At 43.5% G+C, this 19,542-nt stretch overlaps 1 protein-coding gene across 9 annotated transcripts in view; it reads right to left on the bottom strand.

Moving 5' to 3' along the window:
- Window positions 1-19,542, bottom strand: part of LOC117347156 (stimulated by retinoic acid gene 6 protein-like) — a 422,585-nt gene that overhangs the window by 237,914 nt on the left and 165,129 nt on the right. For all 9 annotated transcript variants that reach the window (XR_004536733.1, XR_004536730.1, XM_033917677.1 and 6 more), the window contains one exon: window positions 7,931-8,084. Coding sequence is in view for 7 of the 9 variants with exons in the window: in XM_033917677.1 (XP_033773568.1) it covers window positions 7,931-8,084 (154 nt within the window). In the remaining 2 variants the exon portion in view is untranslated. The remainder of the gene's footprint in view (window positions 1-7,930; window positions 8,085-19,542) is intronic.

Genomic DNA, 19,542 nt, shown 5'->3' with positions numbered 1-19,542 from the left:
ACAGTGGAGGCCATGTGACCTAGTAGTACCATCATGTGTCTCGCTGAGATTGAAGAGCGGGAAGACACTGTGTAACAGAGTTGAAGAAGAGCATCCAGACGTTGTTGAGGAAGGAATGCTCCGAGTTGGATATTGTTCAGAACAGCTCCGATGAACTGTAGATTCTGAGAGGGCTGAAGTTGGGATTTGGGAAAGTTGATTTTGAATCCCAAGCTTTGCAGGAACCACATAGTCCATTGGGTCACTACAATAACCCCCTGATATGTTCAATCTTTGATGAGCCAGTCATCCAGGTAGGGAAACACCTGAAGACCATGGCTCCGTAGAGCTGCTGCTACCACCACTAGACATTTGGTGAACACTCTTGGAGATGACACTCTTGGAGATGAAGCCAGGCCAAATGGTAGCACTCTGTATTGGTAATGCAGATTCCCCACCCGGAATCTGAGGTATTGATGGGAGGTCGGATGAATGGGGATGTGAATATAAGCCTCCTTGAGATCTAGAGAACATAACCAATCGTTCTGATCTAGAAGGGGGTAAAGAGACACCAGGGACAGCACACAAAATTTTTCTTTGACTAAAAATTTGATTAGAGCCCTGAGATCCAGAATGGGTCACAGATCGCCCATGTTCTTCGGAACTAGGAAGTAATGGGAGTAAAACCCCATGCTCTGCTGTTCCAAAGGAACTTCCTGGATGGCACGGAGATGAAGCAGAGCCTGAGCTTCCTGAAAAAGAAGGGCAGTCTGGGATGGATTGGAAGGATACTCTCTTGGAGGAAACTCTGGTGGAATCTGAGTGAAATGAAGAGAGTATCCTTCCCTGATTATTGACAGCACCCAGATGTAATGGTCTCCCATCGATGGTAAAAATGATGGAGATGACCTCCTATGAGGGAAAGGGAGGACAGAGGCAGAACGATGGAGGTTATGTTCTGTTTAAAACAGTCAAAAAGGCTGTGCAGCCTTAGGCACAGCAGAAGGCTGAGGTTTTTGTTGCTTCTGCTGCTGTGGTTTCTTGGGAGGTGGTCAAGTGTAAGGAGCCACCCTTGGAGTATAACGCCTCTGGAAAACTGGAAGAGGGCATGAAGATTTTGCAGGAGCTGGCTTTGGCCTGACAATAGCAAAAGATTTTTCATGTTCAGACAATTTCTTAGTGGCAGCCTCTATAGATTCATCAAAGAGGTCATTGCCGTCGCAAGGAATGTTAGCTAGATGATCCTGAAGATTAGGGTTCATGTCAATGGTGCGAAGCCAGGCCAAATGGCACATCTCCACAGAGAAAGCAGTGGCCCTAGCAGACAGTTCAAAGGCATCATAAGATGACTGGAGAAAACATAATCTGAGTTGTGACAAAGTATCAGTGACTTCTTGGAACTCGAAATTCCTATGTTGATCAAGGTTCTTCAGAAAACCTGGAAGAATATCAATGAGGAACTTGAGATAAGTAATGAAGACAAAATTGTAGTTGAGGACTTTGGAGGATCTCATAGCATTTTGATAAAGACGACGTCCAAACTTGTCCATGGTTTTACCCTCTCTTCCAGGAGGAACTGCAGCATAGACCCTGGAAGGATGGGTTCTTTTCAACGAGGACTCCACAAGGAGGGGTTGGTGGGATAACTGTGAATTTTCAAACCCTTCACAATGTAGAGTTCTATACCTTGAGTCCAACTTGCCTGGAACAGCGTTTGAAAGTTTGAGACAAAAGCTGGTTAAGAGGGAGTTTAAGTGACTCTGCAGGAGGTTGACGCAAATGCATTTCCTCCAGATACTCCTTGGAGTATTTAGAACCTGAATCTAATTTAATGTCCAGGTAATCAGCCATCTGACGAAAGAAGGAAGAGAAAGACAGCTGATCTGCCAAGGCCCTGCCTCGAGAGGGGCTCAATGACCTCGAGGCGTCTCGAGCTCGATGGATGCCTCGCTCGACAACGAGAGTGGTGTCTAAAAGCAGGTCTCGAGTAGGATCGAGGAGACTTTGCCCTATGTATGCAAACAGGCAATGTTGCTGTGAATGAATAGGGCTAGAAGTAGTAGATCGAAACTCAGTAGTTTGGATTGAGGAATCTCAAAGTACTCCCAAAGACTCTGCTCCTTTTATGGAGTGTGAAGATTCCTGTTGAGACACTCGCAAAGAATCTACTCCTTGCACAGAGTGTGTGGATGCCAGACCAGACACTCGCAAATACTCTTCTCCTTGCATAGAGTGTGAAGCTTCAGCCCGAGGCACAAGCAGGGACTCGACCTCTCGGGAGACTGCTGATTGCCCAGGCTGGATTACAGGAGGCAGAGTCGAGGCAGAACCATATTTGCTCAGTAACTGAACAAATTGAGGCTCCAATAAGGTTTGGAGAGAAGCCTGCAAATGTGGATCCACATCTGAAACTGGACCACTTGCAGAGGCTGAAGGCTCCAAGGTGGCAGTAGAGATATGCTTGGATTTGGAGGTCACTAAAGCATCACCATAAACTAATTTGAACATTTCATGTGTTTCTTTAGCACTTTTTTGTTAATGCATTGTTCGTGATCCATGATTTACAATCAGGGCCGGTTTTAGACATACTGGGGCCCAGGGCAGAAATTAAGGAGAGGGCCCCTGATCCCTTCTCCTCTCTGCACCTCCCCCTAATATCCCTACCTCCCATTAATACTACATATAAAACAACTTTAAATGACTTCTTCACACACAAAACACAGACTGACCTTTATCAAATATAGAACATGAGACCACAAATAGAAATTGAACTGGGAACCCCAAGATACTAAACTCAGCAAGTATTACAACACTGGAGAAATAAAATCAGATATGCACTTTCTTTCTGTACTGTACACACAAGGCCCAGGTCCACCAAAATTTAGCCACCTCCCTTGCTCTGGATAGTGGAGATCCCAAAACCCTGCCAGTTGAAGACCACCTCCTCCAGTCTGGCAGCCAGAAATCCCCAAGTTCTGCAGCTAGCAGCAGTGTCTCTGAGCTGCCACCAGCTACAGAGCTTGAAGAGTTCTGGCTGCCAGACTGGAGGAAAAGATTTTCAGCTGGCAGGGCTTTGGGAAACCCACCAATTAGGTATAGGCAGTCCCTGAGTTACAGATGCCTGACTTGTATCTAAGGAGGTGGCGGTACTAGCCCCACTAGGAAACAGCGATCACAACACGATCCAGTACAGGCTAGAAATTGGATCATCAAAGGTGAAAAGAACCACAACAACAGCACTCAACTTCAAAAAAGGGAATTATGATGCCATGAGGAAAATGGTGGGAAAGAAACTCAACGATACCGCAAGGAAGATGGGGTCCGTAGAAAAAGCCTGGACCCTACTCAAGGACATGGTGCACGAAGCACAGAACCTGTGCGTCCCCAAGTTCAGGAAAGGGTGCAAAAAAAATAGAACAAAAAACCCAGTGTGGATAACAAATGCAGTGAAAAAGGCAATAAATGATAAGAAGGCATCTTTCAAAAAATGGAAAAAGGATCAGACAGAGGACAACCAAAAGGAGCAAAAAAACACCAAAAGGAGTGTCACCAAGTGGTTAGGAAAGCAAAAAAAGAATATGAAGAGAGACTGGCGGGGGAAGCAACAAACTTCAAATCATTCTTCAGGTACATCAAGGGGAAGCAACCAGCTAGGGAGGAAGTGGGACCCTTGGATGATGGAGACAGAAAGGGAGTGGTAATAAAGGAAAAGGAGTTAGCGGACAGGTTAAATGAGTTCTTCACGTCAGTCTTCACGAGGGAGGACACAACCAACATTCTGGAACCCAAGGAGATCAGGATGAAAATCTGGTCCAATTTGAGGTGAGCAAGATGGATGTCCTCAGGCAGATAGACAGGCTAAAGAGCGATAAATCGCCAGGTCCAGACGGCATTCACCCAAGGGTACTCAAGGAACTAAGGAACGAAATAGCTGAGCCACTTCGACAAATATGCAACCTATCCTTAAAAACTGGAGAGATCCCAGAGGACTGGAAAATAGCAAATGTCACGCCCATCTTCAAGAAAGGCTCAAGGGGAGACCCGGGAAACTACAGGCCGGTGAGCTTGACCTCGGTCCCGGGAAAGATGATGGAAGCGCTGATTAAAGACAGCATCTGGGAACACATCGAAAACAATGGGCAGCTAAAGTCGAGCCAGCATGGTTTCTGCAAGGGCAGGTCATGCCTCACGAACTTATTATACTTCTTCGAGGGGGTAAACAGCGAAGTGGATAAAGGGGAATCCATAGACATCATTTACCTCGACTTCCAAAAAGCCTTCGACAAGGTGCCACACGAAAGACTGCTAAGGAAGCTATGGAACCATGGGGTGCAAGGGGAGGTCCACCGATGGATCAAAAACTGGCTGGCGGACAGGAAACAGAGGGTTGGAGTAAAGGGCCATTACTCAGACTGGCAATGGGTCACGAGTGGAGTTCCGCAGGGGTCGGTGCTGGGATATATATCTGTTCAATATATTTATTAACGACCTGGAGGCGGGAACAAAATGTGAGGTAATTAAATTTGCGGATGACACTAAATTGTACAGCAGGGTCAAAACCATGGAGGACTGCGAAGACCTCCAAAAAGATCTGACAACACTGGAAGAGTGGGCCAAAAAGTGGCACATGAGCTTCAACATAGGGAAATGCAAGGTCATGCATGTTGGGAAAAAGAACCTGATGTTCACTTACAAGATGGGGGGATCACTGCTAGGGTGAGCAACCTTGAAAGAGACCTGGGAGTGATGGTAGACACAACACTGAAGGCGTCGGCGCAGTGCGCCACAGCCTCAAGGAAAGCGAACAGAATGTTGGGTATCATTAAGAAAGGTATCACGACCAGGACGAAGGAAGTCATCCTGCCACTGTATCGTGCAATGGTGCGCCCGCACCTGGAGTACTGTGTCCAGTACTGGTCGCCGTACCTCAAGAAGGACATGGCGGTACTTGAGAGAGTCCAGAGAAGAGCAACTAAGCTAATAAAAGGTATGGGGGACCTCTCATATACTGACAGACTGAAAAAGCTGGGGCTTTTCTCGCTGGAAAAGCGACGACTTAGAGGAGACATGATAGAAACCTTCAAGATCATGAAGGGCATAGAAAAAGTGGATAGGGACAGATTTTTCAAACTATGGGGAACCACAAGCACAAGGGGACACTCAGAGAAATTGAAAGGGGAGAGGTTTAGAACAAACGCCAGGAAGTTCTTTTTCACCCAGAGGGTGGTGGATACATGGAACGCGCTACCGGAGGATGTGATATGCAGAAGCACGCTACAGGGCTTCAAAGAAGGTCTGGACAGGTACCTGGAGGACAAAGGGATAGAGGGGTACAGATAAGAGTAGAGGTAAGGTTATAGGGATAGGATTAGAGGTAAATTATAAAATAAGTCAGAGACCACTGCTCAGGCAGTGGGCCTGATGGGCCGCCGCAGGAGCGGACCTCTGGGCGAGATGGACCTCTGGTCTGCCCCAGCGGAGGCAACTTCTTATGTTCTTATGTATCATTCGTACTTAGGAACGTGATTGCGGCTTCATTTGATTTCACTGAGCAATATTTCCAGTGGAATAGACTCCTACACTTTAGCAAATTCAGGAATGATGCATGTCCACATTAAGAACAGTGTGTAGTTGTACATGCTGTACCTTAGAAGGAACACCGGTAGGGACAGTTGGTCCTTTTGTCAGCTGGGAGCAGAGGTAAGCAGCAAGAAATTTAAAATCTACAAGTTCTGAGTTACATAGAAATCTAATTTAACAGCTTTAAAAACTTAACTCATTCTTAACCCGGGGACTGCCTGTATTTATATTTTGCATTTGGGAAGGAGGCATGGTAGGAAAAAAATTTAGTGCCCACCTACTTTGGGGTCAGGTCTACTGTCCATCCTCACTCCCCCATCAGTTGTCTGGTAAGCCATTGGGCACATGTGTTGCACATATCCCAAAGCTAACATATTCTATCGGTGGCATACCTAGCATATATGACACCCAGGAACGATCATTTTTTAAACATCCCCGCCTCTCTATAATGATAATCTTTTAAAATTTGTTGTTCAAAGGTGTGTTTTTATGGTTGATATCTTTCAAATGTATACATTTGTATTGCACTGTTCATATTGGAAAATAATAAAAATTTACAAAAGAATAAAAAAACCCCCAAAAAACAACATCCCCTCCTCTTTATAAAGAACACGATTTTTGGTAATAATCCACAAGTTGCACATGAGTATACCTAGGAAAAGGCATCTTATACACTGCAGCGAGCATTAGAACATCAATACACCCAATGTAAAACAAACCCAAGCCAGATTAGAACAGATTAACCCTGCACAATCAGTGCTAACAAAAAAACGTCTTTCGTACACACAGAACACAGAAATACCCTTATCTCCACAGTGAAGGGAACATGTGCGGTCACGGATCACGCGGTCCAGGACCCCCCTTCTGCCTGATCACCGTGTCCTGCCATTTCCCTCCCTCCTTCACCTTATGTGCCGAATTTAATTGTTCTTCTCCTAGTGGCATGCTTTCAACAAGTCGCGTGTGGGCACGGCTGCTTCAGTTTAATCCTCTTCTGACGCAACCAGAAATAAGAAGTTGCATCAGAGAAGAAAATTCAACTGAAGCAACCATGTGCACGTGCGACTTGTTGAAATAGTGCTGCTGGGAGAACAATTAAGTTCACCACATAAGGTGATAGAAAGGGAGGGAGATGGTGGGACGCGGCGATCGGGCAGGAGGGGCTGCTGGACTGCACAATCCGTGACCGTGTGTATTTCCTCACAGTAGGAAGGAGGGAGTGAAAGAGATGCTGGGCCAAGTGGATGAAGAGGGAGACAAATATTGAACCCACAGCAGGAAAGAGAAAGGGGAGGACAGGCAGGTTAGCCAGATGCTGGAAGCGGAGGGAGAAAGAGGGAAAGAAGCTAGATGGGGTTGGAGAGGACAGAGACACATTGGTGTGGAAGAGGAAAAGAGGGGGAAATCTGGACACAAGAAGGTAACAGAAACAGAGGAGAAATTATATGCATGTGGGCATAGGGACAGAAACATAAAAGGGAGATACATGGAGGGGATTATGTGCATGTGGGCATAGGAACAGAGACATAAAGGGGAGATGCATGGAGATGGTATATGGACAAGGGGGGGGCAATGATGGACAAATGAGGGAGTATACAGATACAGAGGGGAGATATTAGAAATGGGGAAAATAGGAACACAGAAGGGAGATGGTTTGTGCGGATGGGATCAGATAGTTTGCGGGGACTGGATGGGAACCGAGCTTGTGGGGACGGGGACTGAGCTCACGGGCATGAGACAGGGACCAAGCTCGCGGGGATGGGACAGGGACAGGGATGAGCTCACGGGGACGGGTCGGAGACAGGGACAGATTTTTTTCCCCATGTCATTCTTCAATGCAGAATCCAGCTTCTAGGTGGTTCAGTTTAACCTTTGTCTACGTATTTCTATTTTATTCCCCCTTTTACAAAACCATAGAATGTTCTTTTTGTTCTGGCCGTGGTGGTAACAGCTTCAATGCTCAGAATTCTATGAGCATCTGAGCTGTTACCACTGTGGCTAAAAATCGCACTACAGTTTTGTAAAAGGGGGATGGGTTCATTTGTGATTACATATTCCATACTAGGCAAAGATGTTTTCTGTGTATTCAAAAGACAAGGTTTTCTGTTAGCACTGACTGTGCAGGATTGATCTGTACTAGTCTGGCTTGTTTTGTTTTACAATGGGTGTATTGATGTTGTACTGCTCACTGCAGTATGTAAGATGCTGCCTTTTCCTAGGTTCTCATTGTGACGTGTGGATTGTTACTAAAAATCATGTTTTTCATACAGATGGGGCCCAGATGTCACATATGCTAGGTATGCCACTGCAATTGGTTTCTTTTGCTTTTTATGCAACATCCAAAGTGACAAATCTTAAAATTGTCTTTTACCATGTAATGCATCGATGAACTCTTTGAATGGAAGGACAAAATCAGCATACACTTGAGAGCCATATAATGTAGCCGTCAGGTTTCCAATTTCTTCTACAAATACGTTCAGGTTTTGGAACACAAGTCTGTCTGCTTGAAACTCAACAACAACAAACTGTTGGAAGGAACAAAAATGCATTCTGCTTATTCAAGGATGATCATAAAATTTACATAATATTCAAAGTATTCATAGCCTCTGATGGTCAGGATTAACTAAGGTTTTATCTACCAATGGGTGGGCAAATGCTTAAAACTAAACGCAGGTGCTAGAGGCAATTAGCACTGTACTAGTGAGTACAGAATGCTCTGAGCGCTCTAGCGTGGGAGACAACATGTGCACCAAAGATTAGTGCAAATAGCATGCAAATGTGATGCCCTAATGCTCAGAAAAGAGCACACAAAACAAGGCTGGTTTACCGCTAAAAAAATAATGCCAGCTCGGAGCAGGCGTTAGGATATTTGAAGAAAGGTTTTTCCACAATTCTTTCTTTAAAATCTGCTTATTATTTTATTTGGAAGAAGGAAACCCCTAAGTGTTGGTAATGAGAGAGAAATGTGTGCAAGTCAGAACAAGCCTGAAAATGAAAGCAAACATAGGCACCTGTTTTCTGAACTTAAATATAAGCCTTTCAAGTGAAAATTTGAAAAACTTATAATTTTAAGGTGTAGAAGAATGGTGCCGTTATGTGCTTAACTTCCTGGTTGCCTGGGCATGCACATAAGAGTTGTGTTTACCAGAAAACTCTTCTGAGCATACCTCAGGCACAGTCCTCCCCCTTAACTTTCCAATGTTCAATGGCACACATAATTTGCATGCTATTAGTTTTGAGCATTTGGAAGGTGTTTTTCTGCAGTGCTCCCACAGTATTTTCTGGCACCTGTGTTTAGTTTTGAGCATTAGCTCATGGATAACTACTTTTAAAAATGCACAAACTAGGGTTACCAGATTTTGTAATGCTAAAACCCGGACATGTGTCCTCACCCTGTTCTATCCAAGTGACGCCCCATTCTGCCCCCCAAACCACTTCTTCTTGAGCTCGGAGCCACATCTGGAGAGCCTTTGAGCATGCGCAGATGTGATACAATGCATATAACGTCATCACATCACATGTGGTAACCCTAGAAGAAACACATACTCAAGAAAGACTGAAGAAATGTTGTTTCATATAATCTCAACTAGGGTAATCACTGATACCAGGTTTTTCAGATTCGTAGAGTTCATTTTGTTTTTACAATAATTCCTTCACTGTTTTTCACAACGAGAAACTTGCAGAGTGTTTTTCTTATGGCCTTGCATATTTTTTCCTACCCCTCTGGAGTTCTAGATCAATTAGAACAGGGATCTCAAAGTCCCTCTTTGAGGGCCGCAATCCAGTCGGGTTTTCAGGATTTCCGCAATGAATATGCACGAGATCTAAGGCTTTCCTAATTAAAGATTGGATCATCAGCAAGCAAATAGCCTGCCTCATTCTAACCGAAACATGGCTATTGTCTGAAGATGATCCAATAATAATTGATCTTCTTCCAGATAATTTTAAAATCCTTACGTTAACCCACGAGGGGAAAAAAGGAGGAGGACTAGCAATTATTCTTAAAGAAGAATTTAAGTTTGAACTATTGGATTCCAAGATAACCAACCAACTAGAAATTTTAGCCTGTAAAATCAGTAACATTCATCTAGAAGAATCATTACCCTGCATACTATTCTATGTTCCACCAAAAAGCTGGCCAAAAGCCAAAAAGGACTTCTGTGAATTTGTCCTACACAATTCAATTAGTCCTTCCTACAATATCATCGCAGGAGACATAAACATACACCTAGATGAAGAGGACAATACAGACACGAAAGAGTTCAAAAACTTTCTATCCCTACTTAACTACAACCTCCCTATACCTACACAAACACATGAAAAAGGCTATCATATAGATGTGGTAGCCATGTCCACAAAGGAAATCCTAGACCCTGTCATCTCTCTACCTGAAGGCACCTGGTGTCACGATATCTGGTCTGACCATTTTACTTATTACTTCAAGTTAATCTGGTCCCAACGAAAACTTAATATCCGATGATAAAAAGAGAACATCACACAAGAGGTTAAATTAATCCAGAAGAATACTGGTCACAATATGAACTGCAAGCGGAGACAGAGGAAGGAGTTGATTTATGGGATCACTGGACGACAACCAGCACATTCATCTATATATATAAAATCGGAGGTATGTATGTGTGTATGTATGTGTGTACGTATGTGTGTATGTGCCGCGATCACGCAAAAACGGCTTGACCGATTTGAACGAAACTTGGTATGCAGATCCCTCACTACCTGGGGTGATATGTTCTGGGGGTCACGCGGCCCACCTGCACACGTGGGCGGAGCTACAAACAGAAAATCAGATTTCACCCATTCATGTCAATGGAAAAAATGTAAAAAGCTGCCATTCTCACAGTAATTCAAAAACGGCTTGACCGATTTGAACAAAACTTGGTATGCAGATCCCTCACTACCTGGGGTGATATGTTCTGGGGGGTCTCGCGGCCCACCTGCACACGTGGCGGAGCTACAAACAGATAATCAGATTTCACCCATTCATGTCAATGGAAAAAATGTAAAAAGCTGCCATTCTCACTGTAATTCATAAACGGCTTGACCGATTTGAACGAAACTTGGTATGCAGATCCCTCACTACCTGGGGTGATATGTTCTGGGGGTCTCGCAGCCCACCTGCACACGTGGGCAGAGCTACAAACAGAAAATCAGATTTCACCCATTCATGTCAATGGAAAAAATGTAAAAAGCTGCCATTCTCACAGTAATTCCAACTACCTGGGGTGATATGTTCTGGGGGTCTCGCGGCCCACCTGCACACGTGGGCGGAGCTACAAACAGAAAATCAGATTTCACCCATTCATGTCAATGGAAAAAATGTAAAAAGCTGCCATTCTCACAGTAATTCCAACTACCTGGGGTGATATGTTCTGGGGGGTCTCGCGGCCCACCTGCACACGTGGCGGAGCTACAAACAGATAATCAGATTTCACCCATTCATGTCAATGGAAAAAATGTAAAAAGCTGCCATTCTCACTGTAATTCATAAACGGCTTGACCGATTTGAACGAAACTTGGTATGCAGATCCCTCACTACCTGGGGTGATATGTTCTGGGGGTCTCGCAGCCCACCTGCACACGTGGGCGGAGCTACAAACAGAAAATCAGATTTCACCCATTCATGTCAATGGAAAAAATGTAAAAAGCTGCCATTCTCACAGTAATTCCAACTACCTGGGGTGATATGTTCTGGGGGTCTCGCGGCCCACCTGCACACGTGGGCGGAGCTACAAACAGAACATCTGATTTCACCCATTCATGTCAATGGAAAAAATGTAAAAAGCTGCCATTCTCACAGTATTAAAAAAACTGCTTGACCGATTTGAACGAAACTTGGTATGCAGATCCCTCACTACCTGGGGTGATATGTTCTGGGGGTCTCGCGGCCCACCTGTACACGTGGGCGGAGCTACAAACAGAACATCAGATTTCACCCATTCATGTCAATGGAAAAAATGTAAAAAGCTGCCATTCTCACAGTAATTCAAAAACGGCTTGACCGATTTGAACAAAACTTGGTATGCAGATCCCTCACTACCTGGGGTGATATTTTCTGGGGGTCTCGCGGCCCACCTGCACACGTGGGCAGAGCTACAAACAGAAAATCTTATTTCACCCATTCATGTCAATGGAAAGGATGTAAAAAGCTGCCATTCTCACAGTAATTCCAACTATAAAACACTTTATATGACACTATAACCACTAGGGACATCTTTTCTATTCTACCACGGACACCATACATATAGAGTTTGTATGTTCCAACTGTGTTTGTAACTGTTTCCTTCATGCACCCCAGTTCATAATGTTATTACATTACATGAGTACTCACATATGCTGAACTAGGCACACAGGTTCCATTCTGAACCGGGAAAAAACTGCATGGAGTTTCTTTTCAACCTGAGTTTCCACATATTGAGTTGTTTAAATCAATACTGAAACTTTTGGATGCCACTTATTCCAACAGATCTTCCTTTTCAGTTTAAGAGATTGCTAATTCCAGTGAGACTTGCATTCATTCACCACTATAAAGTATCTTTATTTGAATCCATTTACAGTGTTATTGCTATAATTAAATACCCGTGCAACGCCGGGGCATCAGCTAGTTTTAGATAAAATTGCCCCTAAATGTAATAATAAAAGCAGTGCAAATAAATATAACAAATGGTTTGACACCGAACTTCTAAAAATTAAACAACTAGCTAGACGACTGGAAAGAACTTGGAAAAAAACAGGAGAATTGACAGACCGTAACAAATGGAGAGCTAACATAAAAATCTAAAAACAACTAATAAAAGACAAACGTAAAGCATTCTACTCTACTAAAATCAACTGCAATGGCTCACAAGGATTCAATACAAAAGAGCTGTTCAACCTGATTACGAATTTATTTGACACCACTCGCTACACTTTACCCATACATAATATTAAGTTACCCTCTGCGGATGATTTAGCTCTGCACTTCGATTCAAAAAGTAAAAACCTAAGAAACAACTGTTCAACAAATGACCCTAGTGATCATCACATAGCTAACTTACATGGAAATGAAACACCTGCAGATATGATCTGGAGTTCCTTTCAGGACATAGATTGGAATAATTATACCAAACTATATAACAAATACTCTAAATCATATTGCGTCCTGGACTCATGTCCCCCGGAAATTATGAAAGCGGCACCACTAGAATTCAACTATCGTGGCTGCACTACTTAGCCCGTAACCTAAAAAATGGGAAATTCCTCACTAATAACAGTCACATAATAATAACCCCAATTCTAAAAATAGTAAAGAATCTTCAGCTCTAGTAACCAACTACAGACCAGTAGCATCCATTCCACTTATTGTAAAAATCATGGAGGGATTGGTACATACCCAATTAATGGAATATCTTAATCAGTTTTCTCTCCTACATGAAACTCAATCCGGTTTTAGACCTTTATTCAGTACTGAGACAGTAATTGCAGCTATCTTAGATAATCTGCGTCTATTGTTTAGCAAAGGCCTCAATGCCCTGATCATGCAATTTGACATGAGCTCCGCCTTTGATTTAGTAGACCATGTGAAAATGATACAATGCCTAGATGCTATTGGCATCAGGGGTGAGGTGCTGAACTGGTTTCATGGCTTCCTTATGTCCCATACCTATCAAGTTCATTTCAATTATGATCTCTCCGATACCTGGAGCAATCCATCCGGTGTGCCTCAAGGGTCACCGCTATCCCCATTGCTTTTCAATGTCTACATGTCCTCACTGGGCGTGCAATTAACCCAGCTGGGGATAAAATTATTCAGTTACGCAGATGACTTTACGATCATCCTATTTGCTAACTCTGTCTCGGAAACTATTCCCAAGGCATCAGAAGCTATAAATTTGATAGAGCATTGGATGAAAGATTACAAGCTCAAACTTAATTCAGAGAAGACAAAATTTTTCATTGCTTTGCCACATCCGCTTGACACCAAACCACCACTATGCATCAATAAACTTAGTTACCCTATTCAGTCCACCATGAAGATACTGGGTGTAACCCTGGATCAATGCTTAACCATGAAAGACCAGGTGGACTCCTTAATCAGAAAGGGTTTTTTCACTCTCTGGAAACTTAAATCCATTAAATCATATTTTGATACCTCAACATTCAGAATCCTGGTACAATCCCTCGTACTTAGTCAACTTGATTACTGTAACATCGCCTATTTAGCAATCTCCCAAAAGAATATGCGACGTTTACAATTAATGCAAAATGCAGCGGTCAGACTAATCTTCGGGCTAAAGAAATTTGATCACGTGCCACCTTACTACCGGCAGTTACACTGGCTACCGATGGAAGCACGCGTAGTTTAAGTTCGCCTGCCTCTGCTTTAAAGTACTATACAGACTAGCCCCTAAATACATATCTGACCTTTTCTCCTTCTCAGCCAACAGACAAAAGAGAAGCTCACATTTGAATTTCGTTTCCCCCCCAGTTAGAGGATATAAACTAAAAAAAATACCATGAACACCTTCTCTCACATCAGGCAGCATTATGGGGGTAAAGATCTAGAACAATTGCTTTCACCCACTACTTATGAGGAATTCAGGAAGAGCCTAAAAACACATCTATTCCTGAAGTATCTAGACAGCTAACCCACACATCTCTCTCCTCATTAACGATTCTCTTGACCTATCAACCACTTGCTTTCACCTCTTTTAAGTTCAATCAATTTGTACCTTCTTTCATTCTTTTGTAAACCGCATAGAACTTCACAGTACTGCGGTATATAAACTGTTGTTATTATTATTATCATCTATGTGCATGCACTGTTTTAAATGCATATTCATTGGGGAAATCCTGAAAATCCGACTGGATTGCGGCCCTCAGGAGGGACTTTGAGATTCCTGAATTAGAACCAATGCTGGGATCCAGTGTCATGAGCCTTCATAAACAAACTACCTAGGGATTTCTGCTCTATTTTATATCATTTTATCATTCACTGATTCTAATAATTGAATTAACAGTCATCTGGCTGTCAGCCAAGTACCAGAGCTTCTGTTGGAACTCTACAATCATAGGCATCAAACCTGATTTAAGTTTACCACTGCAGCAAAATGGCTGGGATTCTTCCTTCATGGATATGAATGCTTCCATCACCCAATCCCTGACCCCAATGTCTCAGGGAGCAACACCATACTAAGGGCTATACAAGTAATGCAGCAGCACAGGATGCAAATGTAGAGGGGGGTATAAAAATTTCTCCCAGACCACCATCTCCTCTCATTGTTGGTGATGAAGTGAGTGGGGTGGGATGCACTAGTAGGTGTGCTGCACAGGGTGCACCTAGTCGCTCGGTGTGGTCCTGTCAGGGAGCAGAAGACATGGCATGGGACTCAAATCCAAGTTGTCTGCATGGCAGTGCACAATGGCACTAAGCTGGCCATCTCCGACTTCCTGTTATTAAAAAAAAGACTATTCTCATGCAGCCCATATACAAGATCAGGTGGTCACCTGACCTCAGCACTTCCCAGTAGTGCTGCCCGATTCAGGGAAAATTTTTTCATTCGATTTGGCCTATTGAATCGCTTTTTCCACCCAATCAAGCTTCTTTTTTTTCAAACATCCTGGCGGGTATATTCTGTAGCCATTTCACCCCACACTGGCGCTGTGATGTAAACAAAATAAATAAAAAAGAGACTTTTCCTCTCTGTTAGGTCTTAGCTCATGCTTGCTATCTAACACCAGCTCTGGCAGGATACACATTTCAAATCTTATATACTGTAATCACAAAATAGAAAATAAAATTATTATTTTCTCTACCTTCCACTGCCATATCCAACATTTGTTTCTTTCCCACTGTCTACCATCTCTCTCTCTTTCCCTGCCTTGTACCCTGGGTCAAACCTCTCTATTCTCCTCCATGCAGCTTCTTTCCCTTCCTCCCTTCCATTATCATGTGCAACTTTTCTTTCTCTCCTCCTATATGCACCATCACTCCCTGCCCTCCACCCTATGTCCAACATTTCTCCCCATGCACGTCTTCCTCCCCTCCACCATATGTAGGATTTCTCCCTATCACCCCTTTCTACCTTTTTGTTGCATCTCTTCCTCTTCTCCAGCCCATATCCAACAGTTCTTCTCCCCCAACCCTGTATGTGCAGCAGCTTTCCATCCATCCCTCCCATCCCCCTGTGCAACACCTCTGAACCCAACTCCCCTCCCCCCCATGAGATTTGAGATTCCTTTGGGCCTCCAATGGCAATAGCAGTGGCTGACCATTAGAAGCAGCACCAAATAGACTTTTGTGCGGGTGTTGGGTTGTTCTGGTTGGGGGGGCGGGGCACTAGCACTGTTCATGGTTCCTTATTTTGCGGGATGATTTTGATCATAGCTAGATTGTAAGTGTCTATGAGAGGTTTCATGACTTATGGTTGTATTTGACTTTTGCATTTTATATTGTGTTTTCAGTTGTCTTCTTGCTTAAAAATCCAATAAACAATTTTTGAAAAAAAAGAGCTTTTTGTGGCTTGCTCTGCTAGGGCTTCTCTCTGCCACATCATCAATGACATGACAGATGGAAGGCCCCAGCAACTGTGCCACAAGAAGCCTGTTTAGAGTTCTGCCTTCAATGGCCAGCCACCACTGCAGCTGCTTCAGAAGGCAGGTTCAGAAGGCAGGCCCAGAGGTTTGTGAGTTTTCTCTTTATCAGCAGCCTTAATGCGCTACTCTGCCAGTGTAGGGTTTTCCTCTCTGCTGTTCCCACCTACTTTAAGCTTCCGTGAAGGTAGGACCTAGCAGAGAGGAAAGACCAATGTCATCAGAGCAGTGAAATTCCCAGATCATGATGCTGATCCCGGGAGTACCCCCTCATGGTCTGCACTGTTCTTAAGGTAACCCTATATATAGGGGGAAATTCTATAAGTGGTGCCTAAAGTATAGGTGTCTACATTAATAAAAATCAATTTCAAAATTAGAGTTATTGTCATCATTAATGAGCTTTAACAAGCTCATAATGACCAAAATATTAAGGTTAAGTGTTTTTTTTTTAAAGTTAGGCGCCTCAATGTAGGCAAACCCTAGCCTACATTAAGGATGCCTTCAACGTAAGCGCGATTCTGTTAGCGATTCCTACTACATGATTGACACATCTAGGCACCTACAAGTTTAAGTGACATTAACAGAATCTGAACCTAACATCTATTTTCCTATAGATGCATTACTTTATTATTTGCAAATTCGTGGTTCATGAAGATTTTCGGGAACCATACTGCCACAAATAGTGAGAACGCACTGTATATATCTTCATTCATACATTCAACCACTCTATGCACATCAGTCAGTTAGGCCTGTTCCTGCCTTGAAACTTAGGTGCATAGGGAAAGGTATGGCGAATAGGAAAAAGGAGGTATAAGACTCTGGCGAGACTTCATTTAGAATATTGTGTGCAGTTCTGTAGGCCGCAATTTCAAAAAGATATAAAAAGGATAGAGTTGGTCCAGAGGAAGGCTATTAAAATGGTGCGTGGTCTTCGTTATAAGACTTATGGAGACAGACTTAAAGATCCCTATATGTATACTTTGGAGGACAGGTGGGAAAGGGGAGATATGATAGAGATGTTTAAATACCTACATGAAGTAAATGAGCATGAGTCAAGTCTCTTTCATTTGAAAGGAAGCTCTGGAATGAGAGGGCATAGGATGAAGTTAAGAGGTGATAGGCTCAGGAGTAATCTAAGGAAATACTTCTTTACAGAAAGGGTGGTAGATGCGTGGAACAGTCTCCCGGTAGAGGTGGAGGAGACAGAGACTGTGTTTGATTTCAAGAAAGCCTGGGACAGGCATTGGGATCTCTTAGAGAAAGGAAGAGATAATGGTTAGAGAATGACACAGTGGCTGTTACCCGTGAGTAGGCGCGGGTAACATGCCAAAATGGAAGCAGAAAAAAGTGGTTGCCGCGGGTACAGGGGCAAGGCCATTCACCACCCTGTGGAGCAGTGAATGTCCTTGTCTCCGCAGTATTTGAGAGAAAGCACGTGGTCATCAATCGTGTGGTCCAGCAGCCCCCTCCCTCCTTCCTTCCAATTTCCACCATCAGGGCATCTCCCTCCCTCCCTTCCCCTCACCTTCGTGGCAATTTTCATTTTCCAGCGGTACAAGCCTTTCAACAAGTCGTGCACGGCTGCTTCAAACTTCTCCTCTGACGCAACTGGATACAGGAAGTTGCGTCAGAGGAGATGTTTCAGGCAGGCACATGCGACTTGATGAAAAGCTCGGGTAGCTGGGAGACATAAAAAAAAGAAAATTGCCACAAAGGTTAGGTGAAGGGAGGATGGAGATTCCCAGACCGTGGTGATCGGTCGGGAGGGGGCTGCTGGACTACGAAGGGCACTGAATGGAAGTGGAGAGAGAGGGGAAGGGGAGAGAGGAACAGAAGCTGCATGGAAATGGGTAGGATAGTGAGAGGGGAACACATTGAAAGGAAGTGGAGAAAGAGGGGGAGGGAGGGAGGAGCAGACACTGCATGTTAGTGGGTAGGAGAAAGAGGTGAGAGGAGGAGGAAGATGGAAAGAAGAAAAATCATGGAAAATTCTGATATGGGAAAATCCTTTTAAGTCCTGAAGATAAAACAGGTGAAGTAGGATAACTAAGAAAAGCCAAAGCTCACAGAAGCTTTTTTCTCTCTCTCTGCAACTGACATCTACCTTATCTATCTCTGTAGCTGATGGAAATAGTAGATTAACTGTAAAAGATATTCCACACAATTTACCAGAAGGCATGCAAGAATGAAGACATACCCAGTTTTTAAGCAAAAGTTAATTACTGTGTCAGTGAAACTTGAGAGAAAATAACAGGTCCTGATGCTGCGGTCTGGTATCAGGGCCCACCCAGCCAGATACCATGAAGAGATAAACACAGACCATGGTCCGAAGATAGAATTCTCAGAAGATAGAATTCTCAAGAAATATCATCTAATAGCAAGTGTCAGAGATATTTGCAGTTGGGAGGGGGTCTTATACTCGGAAATGCTTATATGGTATAGAGAGACATTTCGGGGAAAAGGTTAGGTCTTACGGAAAACAGGGCGAACATATAACATGACGCAGGTGAAACCAGCCAATAAATGAATGTAGTTAGGCAGTAGTGCATAGGAAAATAGCCAATAAGGATGTATCATGTGATTTAGGCCAACGTGGTGTTGGCCACTAAGAAATGTATAAAAACCAAGCCTTTAGAAGGGAGAGGTCAGAACAGACATCAGAGGATCTACAGGCCTGGAGATCACCTTCTGTTACGCTATATGCTTAAAGATTTATTCCTGTAAGCTGTTACTGATTGACTAAATAATATATACTTATTGAAACCAGTATATAGCGTGCGAGATCTCATTACCGAGGTAGGCCTGGACAGCTGCCTACATCAGTGGTGACCCTTCGACGTTGAAAGAGGGGACACGCCCCTTTTAGAGACCTCACTGGATTGAAGGCCTATACTCTGCTTGTCAGATTGCCTCTCCATTACTTTTGGCCAAAAGTGTGTTTCTGGATTGCCTGCTTGTACTTATGCAGTGTCTCTACCTAAACTTCCTTATTTTCTTGCAGATTTGCTGTGTTATTTTACTTCCCTTTTTATGTGGTTTCTTTCTTTTTCTAATTTAAAACCAGCAATGGAATATGGTCTGCCTTAAACACTGTTTTCTCTTTCCTTACTAATCCTGTTTGTTTGTCGACAGCTTACGACTGGCGGGTTGGGTAGTCAGTCCATAGTTTAGGAGTCAGGATATATATTTACGACTGGCGGGTTGGGTAGTCAGTCTGTAGTTTAGGAAACATAGGTATAGTTCAGCGCAGCTGTATTGTCACTAACACTTCCCGTTATATGCCTTCTTTTTATTCTCCTTAAAATTTTCTTTTTGGTACAGACACTGATTCGATTGCTGGTTAAATTCTTTCCTTTATTTCTTGTGGTCTTGGGCCTCGCCTGACGTTTCCTCTGC

This window comes from Geotrypetes seraphini, chromosome 1, assembly GCF_902459505.1.
Source record: "Geotrypetes seraphini chromosome 1, aGeoSer1.1, whole genome shotgun sequence".
Lineage (NCBI taxonomy): Eukaryota > Metazoa > Chordata > Amphibia > Gymnophiona > Dermophiidae > Geotrypetes > Geotrypetes seraphini.
Note: the sequence above shows the minus strand (reverse complement) of the source record. Positions and strands in the feature narration are given on the sequence as shown.